This window comes from Balaenoptera ricei, chromosome 8, assembly GCF_028023285.1.
Source record: "Balaenoptera ricei isolate mBalRic1 chromosome 8, mBalRic1.hap2, whole genome shotgun sequence".
Taxonomy (NCBI): domain Eukaryota; kingdom Metazoa; phylum Chordata; class Mammalia; order Artiodactyla; family Balaenopteridae; genus Balaenoptera; species Balaenoptera ricei.
In genome coordinates, this window is record NC_082646.1 from 101,191,354 (window position 1) to 101,210,491 (window position 19,138).

The 19,138-nt window shown below is 35.6% G+C and overlaps 1 protein-coding gene and 2 pseudogenes across 1 annotated transcript; 2 read left to right on the forward strand and 1 right to left on the reverse strand.

The window, feature by feature from the left end:
* Positions 1 to 4,172: 4,172 nt before the first annotated feature.
* On the forward strand, positions 4,173 to 5,110 carry LOC132370213 (olfactory receptor 5D13-like). Its single transcript, XM_059929946.1, is given in 2 exon segments — positions 4,173 to 4,872; positions 4,875 to 5,110. Coding segments are annotated over 2 exon segments (936 nt in total).
* A 1,640-nt stretch (positions 5,111 to 6,750) lies between these two features.
* LOC132370214 (olfactory receptor 5D13-like) lies at positions 6,751 to 8,219 on the forward strand (annotated as a pseudogene).
* Positions 8,220 to 15,742: 7,523 nt separating this feature from the next.
* On the reverse strand, positions 15,743 to 16,681 carry LOC132369965 (olfactory receptor 10AG1-like; annotated as a pseudogene).
* Positions 16,682 to 19,138: the final 2,457 nt, after the last annotated feature.

Here is a 19,138-nt window from a genome sequence, read left to right on the forward strand (position 1 = left end):
TGTCTTCTTTGGAGAAATGTCTATTTAGGTCTTCCACCCATTTTTGGATTGGGTAGTTTGTTTTTGTGGTATTGATTTGCATGAGCTGCTTGTATATTTTGGAGATTAATCCTTTGTCAGTTGCTTCATTTGTAAATATTTTCTCCCATTCTGAGGGTTGTCTTTTTGTCTTGTTTATGGTTTCCTTTGCTGTGCAAAAGCTTCTAAGTTTCATTAGGTCCCATTTGTTTATTTTTGTTTTTATTTCCCTTACTCTAGGAAGTGGGTCAAAAAGGATCTTGCTGTGATTTATGTCATAGAGTGTTCTGCCTATGTTTTCCTCTAAGAGTTTGATAGTGTCTGGCCTTACATTTAGGCCTTTAATCCATTTTGAGTTTATTTTTGTGTATGGTGTTAGGGAGTGTTCTAATTTCATTCTTTTACATGTAGCTGTCCAGTTTTCCCAGCACCACTTATTGAAGAGGCTGTCTTCTTACTTCTTTTTTACCAATTTGGATTCCTTTTATTTCTTTTTCTTCTATGATTGCTGTGGCTAAAACTTCCAAAACTATGTTGAATAATAGCAGTGAGAGTGGGCAGCCTTGTCTTGTTCCTGTTCTTAGAGGAAATGGTTTCAGTTTTTCGCCATTGAGAATGATGTTGGCAGTGGGTTTGTCATATATGGCCTTTATTATGTTGAGGTAGGTTCCCTCTATGTCTACTTTCCAGAGAGTTTTTATCATAAATGGGTGTTGATTTTGTCGAAAGCTTTTTCTGTCTATCGAGATTATCATATGGTTTTTATCCTTCAGTTTGTTAATATGGTGTGTCACCTTGATTGATTTGCATATATTGAAGAATCCTTGCATTCCTGGGATAAACCCCACTTGATCCTGGTGTATGGTCCTTTTAATGTGCTGTTGGATTCTTTTTGCTAGCATTTTGTTGAGGAATTTTGCATCTGTATTCATCAGTGATATTGGCCTGTAGTTTTCTTTTTTTGTGACATCTTTGTCTGGTTTTAGTATCAGGGTGATGGTGGCCTCGTAGAATGAGTTTGGGAGTGTTCCTCCCTCTGCTATATTTTGGAAGAGTTTGAGAAGGATAGGTGTTAGCTCTTCTATAAAGTTTTGATAGAATTAACCTGTGAAGCCGTCTGGTCCTGGGCTTTTGTTTGTTGGAAGATTTTTAATCACAGTTTCAATTTCAGCGTTTGTCATTGTTCTGTTCATATTTTCTATTTCTTTCTGGTTCAGTCTTGGAAAGTTGTACTTTCCTAGGAGTTTGTCCATTTCTTTCAGGTTGTCTGTTTTATTGGCATATAGTTGCTTGTAGTAGTCTCTTATGATACTTTGTATTTCTGCAGTGTCAGTTGTTACTTCTTTTTCATTTCTAATTCTGTTTTTTTGAGTCTTCTCCATTTTTTTCTAGATGAATCTGGCTATTGGTTTATCAATTTTGTTTATCTTCTCAAAGAACCAACTTTAGTTTTATTGATCTTTGCTATTGTTTCCTTCATTTCTTTTTCATTTATTTCTGATGTGATTTTTATGATTTCCTTCCTTCTCCTAACTTTGGATGTTTTTTGTTCTTCTTTCTCTAATTGCTTTAGGTGTAAGGTTAGGTTGTGTATTTGAGATTTTTCTTGTTTCTTGAGGTAGGATTGTATTCCTATAAACTTCCCTCTTAGAACTGCTTTTGCTGCATCCCATAGGTTTTGGATCATCGTGTTTTCATTGTCATTTATTTCTAGGTATATTTTGATTTCCTCTTTGATTTCCTCAGTGATCTCTCAGTTATTTAGTAGCTTATTGTTAAGCCTGCATGTGTTTGTATTTTTTACAGATTTTTTTTCCCTGTAATTGATATCTAGTCTCATAGCATTGTGGTCAGAAAAGATACCTGATACGATTTCAATTTTCTTAAATTTACCAAGGCTTGATTTGTGACCCAAGATATGCTCTATCCTGGAGAATGTTCCATGAGCACTTGAGAAGAAAGTGTATTCTGTTGTTTTCAGATGGAATTTCCTATAAATATCAATTATTATATCTTTTTCCATCCCCTCACTTTCAATCTGTATGTGTCCCTAGCTCTGAAGTGGGTCTCTTGTAAACAGCATATATACGGGTCTTGCTTTTGTATCCGTTCAGGCAGTCTGTGTCTTTTGGTTGGGGCATTTAATCCATTTACATTTAAGGTAATTATCAATATGTATGTCCCTATTACATGGGTTTGTGGTCCACTGAGTAATACTCCTATTATAATTCTCTGTACTTTATAACTTCATTGTCATGGAGGGAAATACAAAAGCCAGAGTTTGACAGAGTTTAGACTGTGAATTCAACTTCTGGCTTTTTCTTTGTATTCTTTAATATTTCTTATGTCCTGGAAATAAAATGCCATTTTATTGGCATACTCATTGAAATATACTACCACTTTCGTTGCAAGCCGAAAGCCTGTTGATATCTTAAAGAATGTTTGATTACTGAGAAGAAATATATGTGAGGTTCATTAATCATAAAAAGAAATCCTCAGTAAATTAATCAAGAACTTCTGGTTTCAGGTCAATTCATGTCTCTTTTGGTATCCTTCAATTTACATGGAAAAGATGGAGCTCCAGCTCATATAGATTATTCCAAAAACTATAGATGGCCCCTTTCTATGATCAGAGACATTTTAATTTTCACTAACAGGGCATGAAGTGTTTCTAATAATTAAATTTTGTATTACAGAAACTGGCAGCAGTGAGCAATGGGGAAGTTGCAAAAGATTCATAGCATATTTGTTGATATTGAAATTCCATAGGCCTAGTTTCAATTTGAGTACAAACCTAATCCTAATCCACTGATTTTCTCCAAATCATTTGAAATTGCTAGAGTTAAACACCAAGTCAGTTTCTGAGTATCTTTTGTTATTAATTTAGTCTGAACCATAATGGATATTTGCATTGTATCTGCCCAGTCTCACTGGCTATTGGAAAGAATACGCTGATCACACATGTTTTATGTCTAGGGTTGTTTGTAGTTCATGTCAAGTAGGCATTCATGGAGCTGAGTCTGGAGCCTAAAACTTTATCCAGACAAAGCTAAAAAGACAGAACAGATCATCCATCTAATTTTGCTGCAGCTTTATGTCTATAACTTGGGGTCATTCATTTTATGGTCTTACTGCTCTCACTTCCCTATCTTCCCCAAGGTTGCCTCATCATAACAGAGAGCTTGCATCTTACTGGTTGAGAAAATGTGTAATTTTCATTGTATCTTAGCACATATTTTGTATGAAATTATTATTGGTGAATATAATACACTTCTGTTTCTCAAAAAACTATATTTTTTATTATATATTTAATCACATATTTATAATTTTAAAATATATTTCAGAATAGATGACCTAAAGGCACATTAACAATTAATACAATTTAATTAATTAACTTTAATTAATAGAATAATAAAGGTTAAGCAAATATCAATAAATAAGACCCACTTACCCCAGGAGGCAGTGTACCATTAATGGAGGATTTTATGGTTCCTACATGATCATTTTATGAATAAGATTCTGTAATAAAATTCTAGGCACTAAAATTAAGGAAGGTATAAACTAGCTACAATTTAAGATTTATTCCAACTCATAAATGCTATGGGTGCTTAATTTTTATTATGCCTAAAAATGAAAAATGTAAAAACAATTAATACTAAGATTTATGTGGCACCATTTGCATGTCATGTCATCTCCTTGATCCTTAGCATAATTCTTAGAACCATAACAAGGTACTCTGCTTCTGTTTTACCTCTCTTGCTTCTGTTTTACAATTTCTTTTGTGCTCAAAATTTATATTTCAGTTCTATATTAAAAATACTAACAAGGGCTAAATTTTAAACAATAGGATGATGAGTCTATTTTAGTGGTTGTCATAATTTAGCATGTATCAAAAATCACCTGGAGGGCTGGTTAAATCACAAATTGCAGGCTCCATTCTAGAGGTTTTGATTCAGGAAGTTGGAGATGGGGCTAGAGAATTTGCATCCTAAACAAATTCTCAGGTGCTCCTGCTGCTGCTGGTTTGAGGACCATACCTGGGGAATCTATATCAACTCTACAGAGACATATGAAGCTTCTTTCTTCTCTGTTTCTCTTTTCTATTCATTTCTACTTTTGGGGAATAAGTTTTGGTTCTTTATTCAACAGGAATCATGATGTTATCAGAAGGAAATCAGAGTATCATACCCACATTTATTCTCCTGGGCTTTTCAGAATATCCAGAACCCCAGGTTCGACTCTTCCTGGCTTTCTCGTCTACCTACACAGTCACTGTGGTGGGGAATTTGGGCATGATCTTGATAATCATCAAGATCAATTCAAAACTCCACACGATCATGTACTTTTTCATTAGTCACTTGTCCTTTGTCAATTTCTGTTATTCTACTGTAGTGACACCTAAATTGTTGGAGAACTTGATTGTGGAGGACAGAACCATCTCTTTCTCTGGTTGCATTATGCAATTTTGTTTTGCTTGCATATTTGGAGTAACAGAAACGTTCACGTTAACAACAATGGCCTAGGACTGTTTTGTGGCAGTCTGTAACCCCTTGCTCTATAGCACTGCTATGTCTCAGAAGCTTTGTGCTCTGTTGGTGGCTGGGTCTTACTCCTGGAGTATAGTGTGTTCCCTGACACTCACATATTTTCTTCATGCATTATCCTATTGTGAGTCTAGCATCATAAATAATTTTATCTGTGACCCCTCTGTTTCTGTCTCCAGCTCAGACCCTTATATCAGCCAGATGCTATGTTTTATTATTGCAATATTCAATGAGGTGAGCAGGCTGGTGGCTATTCTGATGTCCTATATACTCATTCTTGTCACTTTTATGAGGTTGCCTTCTTCAAGCGGTGCCGGAAAACCTTCCCCACCTGTGCCTCCCACCTGACAGCCATCACCATTTTCCATGGAACCATCCTTTTCCTTAACTGTATCCCTAATCCTAAAACTTCTTGGCTCGCAGTTAAAGTGGCTTCTGTGTTTTACCCAGTGGTGATTCCCATGCTGAACCCCTTGATCTACAGCCTGAGGAACAAAGATGTAAAAAACACATTCAGAAAATTAGTTTTGCTTTATCACTCCATATAGTATTTTTAGATTCATTATTTTATTTCTGAAAAACTGATTTACTGCACTACAGATTGTTCAGCTCTTGCAGTGCAATTGATGATTCAAATCTTTTAATCAATAGGCTTTAAATTAATATACCTATGGCAGCACAACATTTTATTGATTGTTGATTATTGATTGTTGCATACATTAACATTTAGTGAAATAGCTGTAAACAACATGTAAAGCAAACTGGAAAAGAAATTATTTGACTGTCTTTTGTAATGTTTTGTAAATTATTTTTAAATGTTTTACCATATACAGTATAATTTTATATGTGTGTTTCCAAAGTAAAACTGATTCCCAGCTCATCAGATATGAGAGGGTGTAAGATGAGTCCCTAGAATTGTAATCAGGAAACTCATACTCCAGAGATTGCTTTAACAAATGTTTCAGTTTACTGTAGCTTGTAATGAATCCTTTGCTAATCATTGTATAATAAATGGTGGAAGTTAATTTTTATTCATGAAACATATAGCCTGCTGACTAGCAAACAAAATTAACTAAAGTATTGTTCTGCTTTCCCTAAATTCATATCCCTATTTTATTCCAAAAGTTTTTTTTTTTGTCTGTGTGTGTAATCAAGGCAGTGGGATATTAGAATAAGAGGGTCCCAAAATGGACTCAAGCAACTCTGGCCATTTAAATTTCAAAAAACATGCCATTATAATTCAATAGAGAAATGATAATTTTCAACAAACAATGTTGAGATAACTGGCTATCCATATGGATAAATGAGCCTTTACTTTTACTTCATAACATATGCAACCATTAACATGAACGAAATGAAATGGATCATAGATGTAAACATAAAAATTAAAACTAAAAAATTTTAGCATGAAACCAAAAAAAATCTTTCAAAACTTATTAATAAACTTATCATTAATAAAATGAAAATATAAGCCACAGATTGTGCGTAAATATTTGCAATATATTTGTTTGATAAAGGATTTGTGTGCAGAATATAAAGCGAAATCTTCATACTCAAAACAAGAAGAAAAATGATCTAGTTAAAGAGTTGGTGAAATATTTGAGCAGACATTTTGACAAAACAAAATATACAAATCGTCTGTAAACACATGAAAAGATACTAAGCATAATTAGTCATCAATGAAATTCTCATTAAAACTAAAACTAAAATCACAGTGAGATACTTCTGCACTCCCATTAGCAAAGCTAAAATGAACGAGTTTCAAATATTGGTGAAGATGTGGAGCAAGTTGAATGTTTATGCATTTCAGAGTAGAGTGAAAGGTTAAATGACTTTGAAAACAGTTTAGCACTATCTTATGAAGTTATGCAAACACTTCTTCCTATACAAGGCCCAAACTACTATGCTGCAGAAACCGATATAAAAACGTGTATGCGTTTAACCCTCTAAGTTGGTTGTGCAGCAAAGAAAATTAATATACAAGAAGTTTGCTAGATTTGGGTGATTTGGGTGCAGAAATTGGCTCCAGAGCTGGTCCAGGTGTCAGTGATGGAGAGAAGATGCACTGTGGAACTCAAGCCTATCCCATTGAAAGAATAACCACACAGACCCGCGGGATTCTGGATCAAGGCCATACTATGTACAACAAATAATTCTATGCCTGGTGAGAAATTGCCTCTTTTGTGCTATGGATTCCTTAAAGTCTGGCAAGGGTTAGTCAGGTTGTCATGGGCCTAGGGAAAGCACAGGTGGATCTAATTGTGTGGTATTTTGGTTTAGCGGAACCAGTGGATTGGTTGACACCCAGTGGTTTTAGAGACTTAAACATGTTTCCAAAATACATTTGTCACTTTTAAGAGATTATATTATTTAACTGTATTAATGTAAGCTTGGAAGTGTGGATTGGCCATATTTAGAAGAAAACACAATTTAGTTTCGATAAAGTACATCACTGTTTCTGAAAATAATAATACTTATGTTAAGCAATAAAACCAGATTCCAAGTTATGTTGTTTATACACCTCAAAGCACATGTGCTTTATACACAGAAAAGGACAAAAAAAATCACACAGTAAATGTAATAGCAGTTATCTCTGAATAGTTGCATTTTAGCTGATTTATCTTTCACTTTGGGTTTTACTGTAGTCACCATATTTTCTAATTCAGTTCGTATATTTTTCTGTAATTAATTTTTAAAAAGAAATTCATGGGGGTAGGCTAGATGAGGCGCTGTCTCCAGTGATTTAGAAGAAACTACCTTCTTGTAAATTTCCACATAGAAAAACATTCAAGCTAATTTCTGAGTTTGTGACATAAAAAGAAATGTTCAGTAAATATTCTCTGGGGTCTAAATCCCCAAGGCCATGGACACATACATAAGCCCTACATTTTGTTCATTGGAATCAGATTCCACTTCCAAATCTCTCTCTCTCTCTCTTTCTCCCACCCTTCATTTCTCCCAGTTTTTCCACCCAAACTCTTGGAGAACTTGGTTGTGCGAGACAGAACCATCTCTTTCCCAGGATGCATCATGCAATTCTTCTTGGCTTGTTTAGTTGCAGTGCAGAAACATTCATTTGGCAGTGATGGCCTATGAGCGATTAGTGGCAGTTTGTAAGCCTCTACTCTACACAGTAGGTCACGTCCCTAGAGCTCTGTGTATCGTTAGTGGCTGGGCCCTACACGTGGGGTGTAGTCTCTTCCTTAACACTCACCTGTTTTCTACTGGCATTATCCTTCTGTGAGCCTAACATCACAAATAATTTTATCTGTGAGCACTGTCATTGTCTTCATCTCCTGTTCGGATCCCTACATCAGCTGAGCGCTTTGTTTTGTCATCGCCATATTCAGTGAGGTGAGCAGCTTGGTAATTATCCTCACTACGTATATGTCCATTTTTGTCACTATCATAAAAATGCCTTCTGCTGGTGGGCGCCAAAAAGCCTTCTCCACCTGTGCCTCCCATCTGACTGCCATCACCATTCTCCATGGGACTGTCCTTTTCCTTTATTGTGTACCCAGCACCAAAAACTCATGGCTCATAGTCAAAGTAGGTTCTGTATTTTATACAGTGGTGATTCCCATGCTGAACCCTTTGATCTACAGCCTCAGGAACAAAGATGTGAAAGAGAGTGCCAGGAAATTAATGAATCGCTGAATACAATTTTGTTGAAGATTTGTGTCTCCAAAAGAAATTTGATCTATTACAGTGTTGTTCAATGCTTCTAGTAGAGATGATGATTAAAATTATGTAGTCAACTCACTAGATTTTTCAATTTAGAGTCATAAACCCGTTATCTGATCTTTTGGTTTTATTCAATGTCTAATAAAATAGCTGTAAACCATATGTGAAATAATTTGTGTTGGGTGAATGGTGTCCCCCAAATATCCACGTCCACCCAGAAGCTCAGAAACCTTGTTTGGAAATAGGATCTCTGCAGATGTAATTAAGGTAAGAATCAAAATGAGATTAAAGTGAACCCTAAATCCAATGAGTGTGTCCTTACAAGAGACAAAAAAGGACACCCAGAGACACACAGGGAAGATTGTCATTTTACTGCTGCCCACCAGGGGGCTCCAGGAGCCACCAGAATCTAGACGATGTGTGGAAGGATTCTCCCCTAGCATCTTCAGAGGGAGCATGGCCTTCCTGCACCTCGATTTCAGGCTTCTGGTGTGGAGAACTGCGAGGAAATAAGTTTCCATTGTTTTAAACAACTAAGTCTGTGGTGATTTACTGCAGCAACACTAGGAGTCTTATTTAACAGTAAATACCAGACCATAAAATCCTGACTCATACATCGGCATAATAAATCATTGTTTAAAACATTATTCCATTTCATTTAAGCAATAGGAATATCAGGGCTATAGAGGAATTCTGAAAAGCTGTAGCTAACTCGGAATGTGGATATGAAAGAATTAGCAATGAGAGCTTGGAGGCATTGTCTCTAAAATCAGGCCAAGCTCTTTGCTCCTTTCTGCTCAAGGGCCTCCTGTACTTTTATTATAATATAGGAAGTGATGTTAGACATGATGACTGAATTTCAAGTATAAGTGTTGATTTTATATCCAAAGGATTAACAAGGGAACCAGACCAAAAATGAAAAATTGTTACTAGTCTCACATGTCTCACAGTCTGATGTGTTGAACTTGATATTGTAAATTCTATTTACTAATGCAGTGGATGTCATAAAACATTTCAAAAATAGTTTGTATACAGACTCACAGACATAGAGGACAGACTTGTAGTTGCCAAGGTGGAGGAGGAGTGGGGGAGGGTTGGATCGGGAGTTTGGGGTTAGTAGAAGCAAAGTATTATATATAGGATGGATAAACAACAAGGTCCTACTGTATAGCACAGGAAACTATACTCAATATCCTATAATAAATCATAATGGAAAAGAATATGAAAAAGAATATATACATGTATAACTGAATCACTTTGCTGTGCACCAGACACTAACATAACATTATAAATCAACTATACTTCAATAAAAAAATAGTTTGTATAAATATTGTTTTGTTTTGAAAGGTTAATTTTTAGTTAATTACACATTTACCTGCATGGTATAGAGTCATCTGCCAGGCAAATATGGCATTGCTGCAATTGTTTTAGACTGAAATGTATCCTAAAGTGATTATTCATTTCTGGTCTTTGCCCAGTGAGTGATTGAGTTAGAAAAAAATTCAAAATATTATCTCCGTTTATCTCTCGCTGATCATGGTTTGTAGCACACAAGATTCCCCAGGATATGCACTATGCAGATGTGCAATATTGTTCCTCTACATCACCTTAGTGATTAAATAATATTCACATGTCCAAAATAAGTGTGCTGATCTCAAATAAAACATTTAACTTCACCTTATACTATAAAGGTATGCCACCAAAATTGGTCTTATATGTGTGGGTAGGTAGGCAACCATAAAACATAAAAAACCAAACATTTTACTTTTAATTTTTCTTAGTTATAAACCAGGGGTCCCACATGGCTAGCATAATATTCTGGCCAGTTACTAATATACTCTATTGTGCATTTTCCAAATAATTCTACTCAAGGGCTGTTCTTCACTCTGGGTAATGAAATGAAAATTGTCAGTTTTAATTCCATCAGGGAGGATTTAATATTTCTGTGTTTGTGTGTGTGCACGTGTGTGTAGTAACTTGTTATTGGGATGCAACACACATATACAGGCCCTTTTCCAACACACTTATGACAAAGTGAGTATTATCAATCATTACCCTTCGGAATGAATCATTTTATTGCATACTTCATGGTACATTGACTTGTATATGGAGAAAAGATGAATTCTCTCTGGACTTGGATTTGTGAATAAAAGAGGAAAAAAGGTGATAAATGACAACATAGAAAAAGGCAGGGAAAAACACCTGAGTATGTTCTTGTATTTTTATTTTGCCAAATCACCAAAATTACCATCAAACCAAAAGTAATCAGAACCAGTGATTTTCATACTTTATTACTCATACAACTCATCTGGGGCTGCTGTATTGTATGGCCAGGCCACTCAAGATGGCGGTTCTCTTGCTCTCTGTCCATCCCCTGCCCAACCAGTGCCTGCTTCCCCTACACCCTATGCACATGACTGGCCTTCCTACCCACTTGCCCCAGGCCCCAGCTAGTGATTGTTCTTATCAAAGGGGTGGTGAGGGACATGACCCTCTGCTAGCTTCCCTGGTAACTAATGAGCCAACCTGATGTAATTCCCCCTATAACTGGCAATCTTCCCTTTTGCCCTGGGAGCAAAGACCGCCACCATGTCCTGCCCCCCATCCACAGCACACCGTGGGGTGTTGCTCCAGGACCTTGCTTCAGACATTAAGATCCCCCATCCATCAAACCACTGATGTCTCTGTTGCTGACTCTGTGCTCTTTCTTCAGTCTTAGAGCTGGGCAAGTGCAGGCCTCGTAAGCCTGCAGGGTGCAACCCAACATGTACAATGCAGATATTGGTGCAGTGGCCTGTGGTAGGGCCCAAGATTCTGCATTTCTAACAGACTTCCAAGTAATGCTGGTGTTACTGGCCGTTGGACCAGACTCTGCGTAGCAAGAATCTAAACAAACATTTTTATTTTGGATAAAATTCAGCTGGTGTAGACTCATGTCCAGTTGTGTACCAAGTCATCAGAGGCCCCTTAAAATGAACTCCTTATTTCTCCTATCTTCCATTGGCAACAATCTGAATAAGAATTAAGCTAATTTTAATTCTGATTTAAATAAAACAATTTTAATTATGAAATTTCGATACTTTCACAAACTTTATAACAAGCATGCTTTTAAAATATGAAACATTTAAGTTAGAGAAATAACATTTTCATAATATTTGTGGTCTTAGTATACTCTCTATTAATTTCTTTGATGGTGTAAATCTGCAAAGTTTCTACAAGAGTGATTCAGGTGAAGAGTTGTATGTTGGGAAGTCAGAAAGAAGAGAAACATAATCAAGGAGGGCTTTGTAGTATATTTTAAGAATGTTGGCTTTTACTTTGAGTGAAATGGGGAAACACTGCAGGGTTTTAGAAGAAATGATATGATCTAGCCTAAATTTTAAAAGGAAAACTACGTCTGATGTTGAGAACAAACTGCGAAAGAAGAAAAAGGGTAGACGTTGGAAGCTTGTTTAGAGGCCTACGCAGCGTACAAAAGATGATGAATTCTGTTTCTCTCTTTTTCCTTCTAAACCACCCACAATTCTTTAAAAAAAAAAATCTCATTTTTAGCAGCGCTGGTCTATAACTGCTTCCTGGCTGTTCGTAAGCCTCTGCTTTACACAGTTACCCTGTCTCGGAAGCTGCGTCCCATCCTTCTGGCTGGACGCCACATCTGGGCATAGACTGTTCCCTACAGTCATCCTCTCAGTTGTATTGCCTACTGTGAGTCCATCATAGTTAATATATTTGTATGAATATTCTGTTGCCCTCTTGGATCCTGTTCACTTTATCCAAATAGTGTGTTTTACTTTAGCCAATTTCGATGAATTGAGAAAGCTCGTAGTCATCACTTCCTAACTTTCATTTTCGTCACTGTCCTAAAGATACTTTCTACCTGTGGGCATCAGCGTCTTCTCCATCTTTGCCTTCCACCACACGATCATCCTTTCTTTCTACAGTGTGCTCAACTCCAAATGTTCACAGGTAATTGTTCAGGTAGGGTCTGTTTTTATACCATGCTAATCCCCAGGCTAAACTCACTGACATATAGCTTGAAATACAGAAACATGAAAGGTCCTGTGATGAAGTTAATAGGCTCCAGAATATGTTAGTGCTCAGTCCAATATTAGTAAATATATTCCTATGAAATTAGGAACCAAGTCATAATGACAAATATCCAACTACTTCTTCACACTAGCAAAAAAAAGCCATTCAACGTGAACAGGGAAATGGTTTCAACCAGTCTTAGCATTTGAGTGGTATGGTTGTAGAATAAGTCTAGTCACTAAAAGCAAATTTACTAAAATGTTAAAATAGCACTAAATTATATAATGTAATGTAAATTATATATATATATATATATATATATAAAATTGTGCATCTAAAGCAGTGATTATTTTCACTTTTTAGTCTAAATACTTTTTATCCTGTTAAGAACGAGCTTTCCTTGTCAACTGCATTTAATGTGGCTCTCTTCCAAGGAGCCAGAGAGTAAGGAGACTAAAAAGAAATGTGAATAGATTTATCACAACTTTAAATTTTATTACTAAAATTTACTACACTCTTGGAAGAGATTGATATATTGAGACAATCAAGGTATAGAGGTTGTTGGGGATTGTAGTTCAGAGAACACAGGCCACATACTATTTTATGGCTTCAAGTCACCATGTTAAAATCTTTTGTCTAAGGACACATATTCCTCACATGTCATAAAATTTCTTTGATGAAAGAAGCTTTTGTAAATTATAATTGTTACTACATTCTTATGAGTAATAATGCTTGGTTTTCACCAGTATTTTTTAGAGGGACATTATGTCTAAAGTATTACTATTGCTAAGGAAACAATGTGTAAAATGTCCTTGTGAAGAAGCAATCTTCAACATATAACAACATTCATCCAAAATGAATCCATACAGAAATGTACGTTTCCTTTCTCATTAAATATATATATTTATAATGATATATCTATTGAAGACACTATGTTAGCATAACAGAGAATCTAAGTCTTCAGGAAATAGTTCACCAAGTTATATATTGCATCACTCATATATTTGGTGGCCAGAGGTCAGTAAATGCTGCTATTCAGAAAACTGATATAATTGAAAAGTACAAAAAAGCAAGATACGTGAGAATAATTTCTTGCTCTTTACTTCAAGAAATAAATGGAGCCCTAGGTAGCAATCATGGGCTAGTCAAGTAATTATATGTAAAGTCACATGACTTTTGTTTTTGTTTTTGTTTTTATTTGTTTTTGGTTGTGATGTGAGGCTCGCGGGATCTTAGTTCCCAGACCATGGATTGAACCCGGGCCCCTGCAGTGAAAGCGCCAGGTCCTAACCACTGGACCGTGAGGGAATTCCCACATGACTCTTTTTATAAACTATGTAATAAATTTCTTTCCAGTCAGGCTCAATTATTGTACCTGGAAATGGATAGCATATAAATAATTATATCTCCAAAAAGTGATCTCTATAGGCTGTCTCATTGTGAATTAACAGATTTGGGAGACAAGGGGTAGAGAAATAACAAGAGAAAATGCAAAGGTCTCAAGGAATTTTGTAAAAGTATGAAGGAACTCATAAACCTATACTTGTTCATTGGTCCTGAATTTAAAATGATAAAAAGGTTAATTAACATTTTATTTGAATATTAATGAAAATTTAGCTGTGTTCCATATTCACGGTTAAGGTGAGCAAATGTTTGACTAGCACATTTAAGAAAAAAACTCAACATGTACATTAATAAAAGGAAATAATTCCAATGCATAAACACGTAGGTTTTCTTCCCTAGGTGGTTGACATGTGGAATGTCCCTTTCCTCAGAAATAGCGGTACTACGATTATCTCCATAAATTTGAATATAAAATACAACAGATGTAGTGATTTGATTAGGGATTATACCTAAATACAGCCAACACCTCCATTTTTGGTACTTTAAGCTTTTCCAAATGACTTTCCATGCTAGGTGGATAAGTGAGCCTTGTAATAATCCTGGGAGTTAATAGGAAAGAGTATTTTCTTACCGTCTTAGTTTGGTAAAGAGAAGATTAAAAATCAGTGCTCCGAACTCCTGGGACAGCACTGTTCCCATGATTTTATGAAACCTGCTTTACTAATTTTCAGAAACAAAAACTACCACCACTGATGCCTCCATCATAATCATCATCTTTGTCATCAGTATATCATCATCATCCTGGTCTCCATTACAGACTGTGTATAAAATTCTTATATAAAACATTAAATGAGAAGGGATATATACATATATACTTCGTGAATAAAATAAACAGATAAATGTATTACCTCATGTTAGATGGTAGAGGATACAAATGGGTTGATAAAGTAAAATATAACTCCCTATAGAACCGGAGCTAGCATTGTCTTATACACATGAGTACAATTATAACTAAAATTACAGAATGGCATAATTGTCAAAAGAACTGCAGCAGAAGTTCTCAGAGACAGATGTACCAAGTATCTTAATGTGAGTTGCTCATTTGAGAATGAAATTGGGAGGATGGTCATTAACGATTCTATTGATAGATGCTCACTTTCCTTGATAACATCAGTTCAATGGTTTCACTTTCCTTGATAACATCAGTTCAATGGTTTAAAAATTTCAAACCCTATTGAAGGGGTTAAAGATATGGAAGATTAGGCAAGGTACACTAATGCAATGCAATTGTGTAAGTTGGGTAATTCTAAAAATAACCTAACACTTTTCTACATTTTAAAATTAATAGATATTTCATTTTAAATATATAAATTGGCATAGGATTAGCTGTTTGGAGGGCAGTGATGAAAAAGATGAAATAATTCAAGGTAAATTACTTTGGGGCCAAAACTGCAAAGTTGAACATAGAAACATATACAAAGTAAATGGGTTGAGGCAAGTAGGAAGATTCTGGTATAACATGCATTTATAAAGAAAACTAAATGCATTAAAGTTTGTCTCTTGGTATTATGATTGGAGTAATTTCACATGAGTGTGTAGTGGGTAGATAAATATGCTCCCAAAGTTATTGGTTCCCTGAAATCTCTAGATTTTGCCAGGAGTCTGGGTAGGGCATGGCAATATTCATTTGTCCTTTTACTCGTTCAATCCCTCCTTCAAACATTCATTATTTAACTGCTATGGGCCACCTTCTGTGCTATAGAATCAAAGAATGCCAAAAATACAAGTGTGGAGATATAAACAATTATTTAGGTAACTAATCTTGCATATTTTTCAGTATATTCAAACCAAAAATCTTAACAGATGGAATTTTTTAATGAAATATGTGATGCACATTACTCTTTTATTCATAAGACAGGATTATTCTTTAGGCATAACGTATAGAAGATACTTTGACTCATACGTATTTAAGCACAGTAAATTGCGGGTTAGTATTTAAAAAGTATCAAGAAGTACAGTATAAACTAGAAGTGGTTAACTTCTTAATGGGGGAATGCAGAGATTTAAAAAGTTTCTCTGATAACTGGCAAACAGTTAAAACATTTATAAATAAACTCCTCATACTACTTTTTAAGTAATAATTTTCTCAGTGCAGCAATCACATCCTTGTTCTGAAGGCTGTATATCATGGGATTGAACATGGGAAGCACTATGGTGTAGAACAGAGAGAGCAGTTTGTCAGTTCCTGCAGAATGACTGGATTTGGGCCTTAAGTAGGTAATGGTAGCAGATCCAAAGAATAAAAGCACAACCAGCAGGTGAGAAGAACATGTGGAGAAGGCCTTGGTTCTTCCTCTGGCTGTTGGCAACCTCAGAATAGTGCAAACGATTTTGCTGTAGGAGGCAAGTATCAACATAAAAGGGCCGGCAACAAACAACAGAGCTACTACATAGACTCACAGCTCATGCACAGAAGTGTCTCAAGCCAGCTTCCAAATGGGGGGTATGTCACAGAAGTGGTTAATTTGGTTAGAATTACAGAAATGCAGAGAGAAAATCTGATGTTTGCCCTATCTGCACTGGGATTCCACTGATCCAGGAGCCAACAGCCAGCTGGATGCACATCTTTTGGTTCATGACTAGGGGATAGTGCAGAGGCTTACAAATGGCCACAGGTGGTCGTAGGCCATCATGGCCAGGAGGAAACCTTCAGTGGTTCCCAGCATAAGGAAGAAGGACATTTGGGTGGCACAGTCCAGCATAGAAATGCTTCTATCCTGAGTCCAAAGGTTCACCAGAATCCTAGGGAGAGTGACAGACACGTAACAGATTTCCAAGGAGGAAAAATTTGCCAGGAAAAAATACATGGTTTTCTGTAGTGCAGGGTCAAGCCTAGTTATTACTATTATGAGGCTATTTCTGGTTAAGATAATGATGTAAATGATGGAGAACACCCCAAAGAGTAATCCTTGGGGGTTCGGAAGGTCAGAAAATGCCAGGAGTACAAATTGCATCACTGTGGAAACGTTGTCTTCTGCTTTCATCTCTTCATATTGCATCTGCGGGAATGATTCATTCAGAGGTGCCGTTATTTCACTTTCATTGGCTCTTGCTTTCTTGTGTATAAACAGGATGGTATGCCTTCTGATGTTCATTTCCCTATAAAAACCAAACCTATAATTCCAGGTGCTCTAAAAGTACAGTGAAGTATATTTTTCTTTATTATTAAATCTATCTATAAGAAAAAACACTCCTGCAGTCTGTTTTTTCTGCTATATATTTGGTTCTGAAGACATGTGATTATAATTTTGCTCTTCATCTGAACACTCAAAATGCAAAATCTGAATTTATGTTCAGTTGTGACAACAATTTCATGTTTTCAACGGACGTGATATTCTCCTCACCTCTTGATTCTATTTTTCATTATTATCAATTCAAAATTAATTTTATTGCTCTTGTAAATATTTTGTAAGCCATCTGAAATAGTTTTGGGGACAAATACAGTTAATTTTCAAATACGATGGTTTTCTTGTGGTATTTCCAAAGTCTTGTTTGACTTGACATTCTGCACATTTAGGCTTTTTTCTTACAAATAAAATTGATGAGCTGACTACTCAGTATTATGGGATGTTATTTAATTGTTAAAACTGTGTATTTCACAGTTTATAAAATCAGCAGTCATAATTTTTCTTCAGATTTTTCAGCTTGGAGAAAAGGAACTTTAAGTTGATCTTCCTGTCCCGGACCACACGAGAGGTACGAGGCAGGTATATCTAGCACTGATGTTGAAGCAAGCTATTCTAACTAGAATGTATACCCCTCACACACTTATTGTATGAAAGAGACATCAGCCATAACTCATCTCTGAGATCTTCCTAAATTACCCACGTTTTCAATATTTGCTGTTGTTCTGCTGACCCCATTTAATTCAATCATTCTTTGTTTTGCATACATGTGTGTTCATTCATGCATGTGAATGTTTTGGGTTGAGGTTGTCCATCTTTGTAAAGTACTTTTTTCTTTGCTATAGCTAGATTTTAAGGTTCTTTTGATATTCTATACATCTTTCTATGCAACACATAGTATATTTTTTCCACAAAAGTGATTACTAACTTCTTGAATAAATTAAAAGGAGTCAACTTGACTGCTTCTTTGCAATAGACTCCAAGGGTGTAAGCAAGGGTTCCTACCCAAAAGTCAGAGCAAACTCTCTCCCTCCTAGTATACTTCAAGCATGCCTTCTGTGGCATGTGTGTGGGGGAGTGTGTTAGAAATTATATTCTTGTCACTCACTCTTGCAGAAGTAGCAAATTACTTCATTATTTTCCGTTCGTGGTACATAACTTTCATTTTATGTGTTAACTGATTTGAGAGTCCACAGAGACTAAGTCACTGCAAAGAAGAGACACACCTATGTCCATATTCTAAGGGTGTTAATTGAGGACAAGGGTCAACATTTCAGCTACCAAGGTATAGATAGACACACATGGGACAGAAGCAACAATCTATCCAAAACTTGGGCATCCTGAGGAATTCTCTGAGTAAGAAAAAAAAAGTTAAATCATAATTTTTTTTCCCATCCACAATATTCTAGATTATATTTTAAGGTACAAAGGTATTTAAACGTACCCTATTATTGTGTAATTCTCCCAAGGAAAATGTGATTTTAAGAAATGTAAAAATGCTTTAACTGAGTCTTTAAAATGGTCAGAAACTAGTGGCTAATAGGAGACATTACTAAGATATGATTTCATGTGTATAAGACTACATACACAACAGTGCCTATTTTTTTTTGCTACCTTATCCTGACACCTTTAACCATGTTTTATTCACCTATGTAATTCAATGTAGAGTGTAGTAGTTGGACACTGATTAAAATTGTTTGTTGAATGACTCATCAATCTTTTTAGACTAGTAAGCATAATGCACTTACCTTTGATGAGTTAACCATTGCCTTCAGAAACTGCCAATAGCTTTATTCTTTTTAGTGTATCTTCTCTTTATGTAAGCTCTTTTCTCATTTTTTGATCCTCTCTCTAAATTATTCCTTACTGTTCAAGTAGGGTAGTACATTTGAAAAGCATACTGAAACTCAGGTACAAAAATAGCCAGAAAAAGTTGAACAACAGAAGTTGCAACCAAAAATATAGTGTTCTACATTTACTGAAATCTTTTTTATCCTCAACTTTTTATTTGTCAAATGGAGCAGGATTTTATGAATATTAAATGGAATTATCAATGCAAAATCATATGTAAAATAAGAAATATTAAAATTATTCAAATCCTACCCAAACTATATTTAATCTTCTAAGCTCAATCTCACCGGAGACAATTTTCTCAAATATTGCAACACTGTTGCTGGTTTCTGACTTCTGGAAAACTTTAGATACTTCTAATTATACACTCAGAAAGAAAACCACTAAATAATTCAGCTTATGTAGCCACTTTTTTTTTTTACCCAAGTAATTCATGTTTATTTTTCTGGTCTTTCCACTTTTCTTTGGTGTGAGAATTATGAT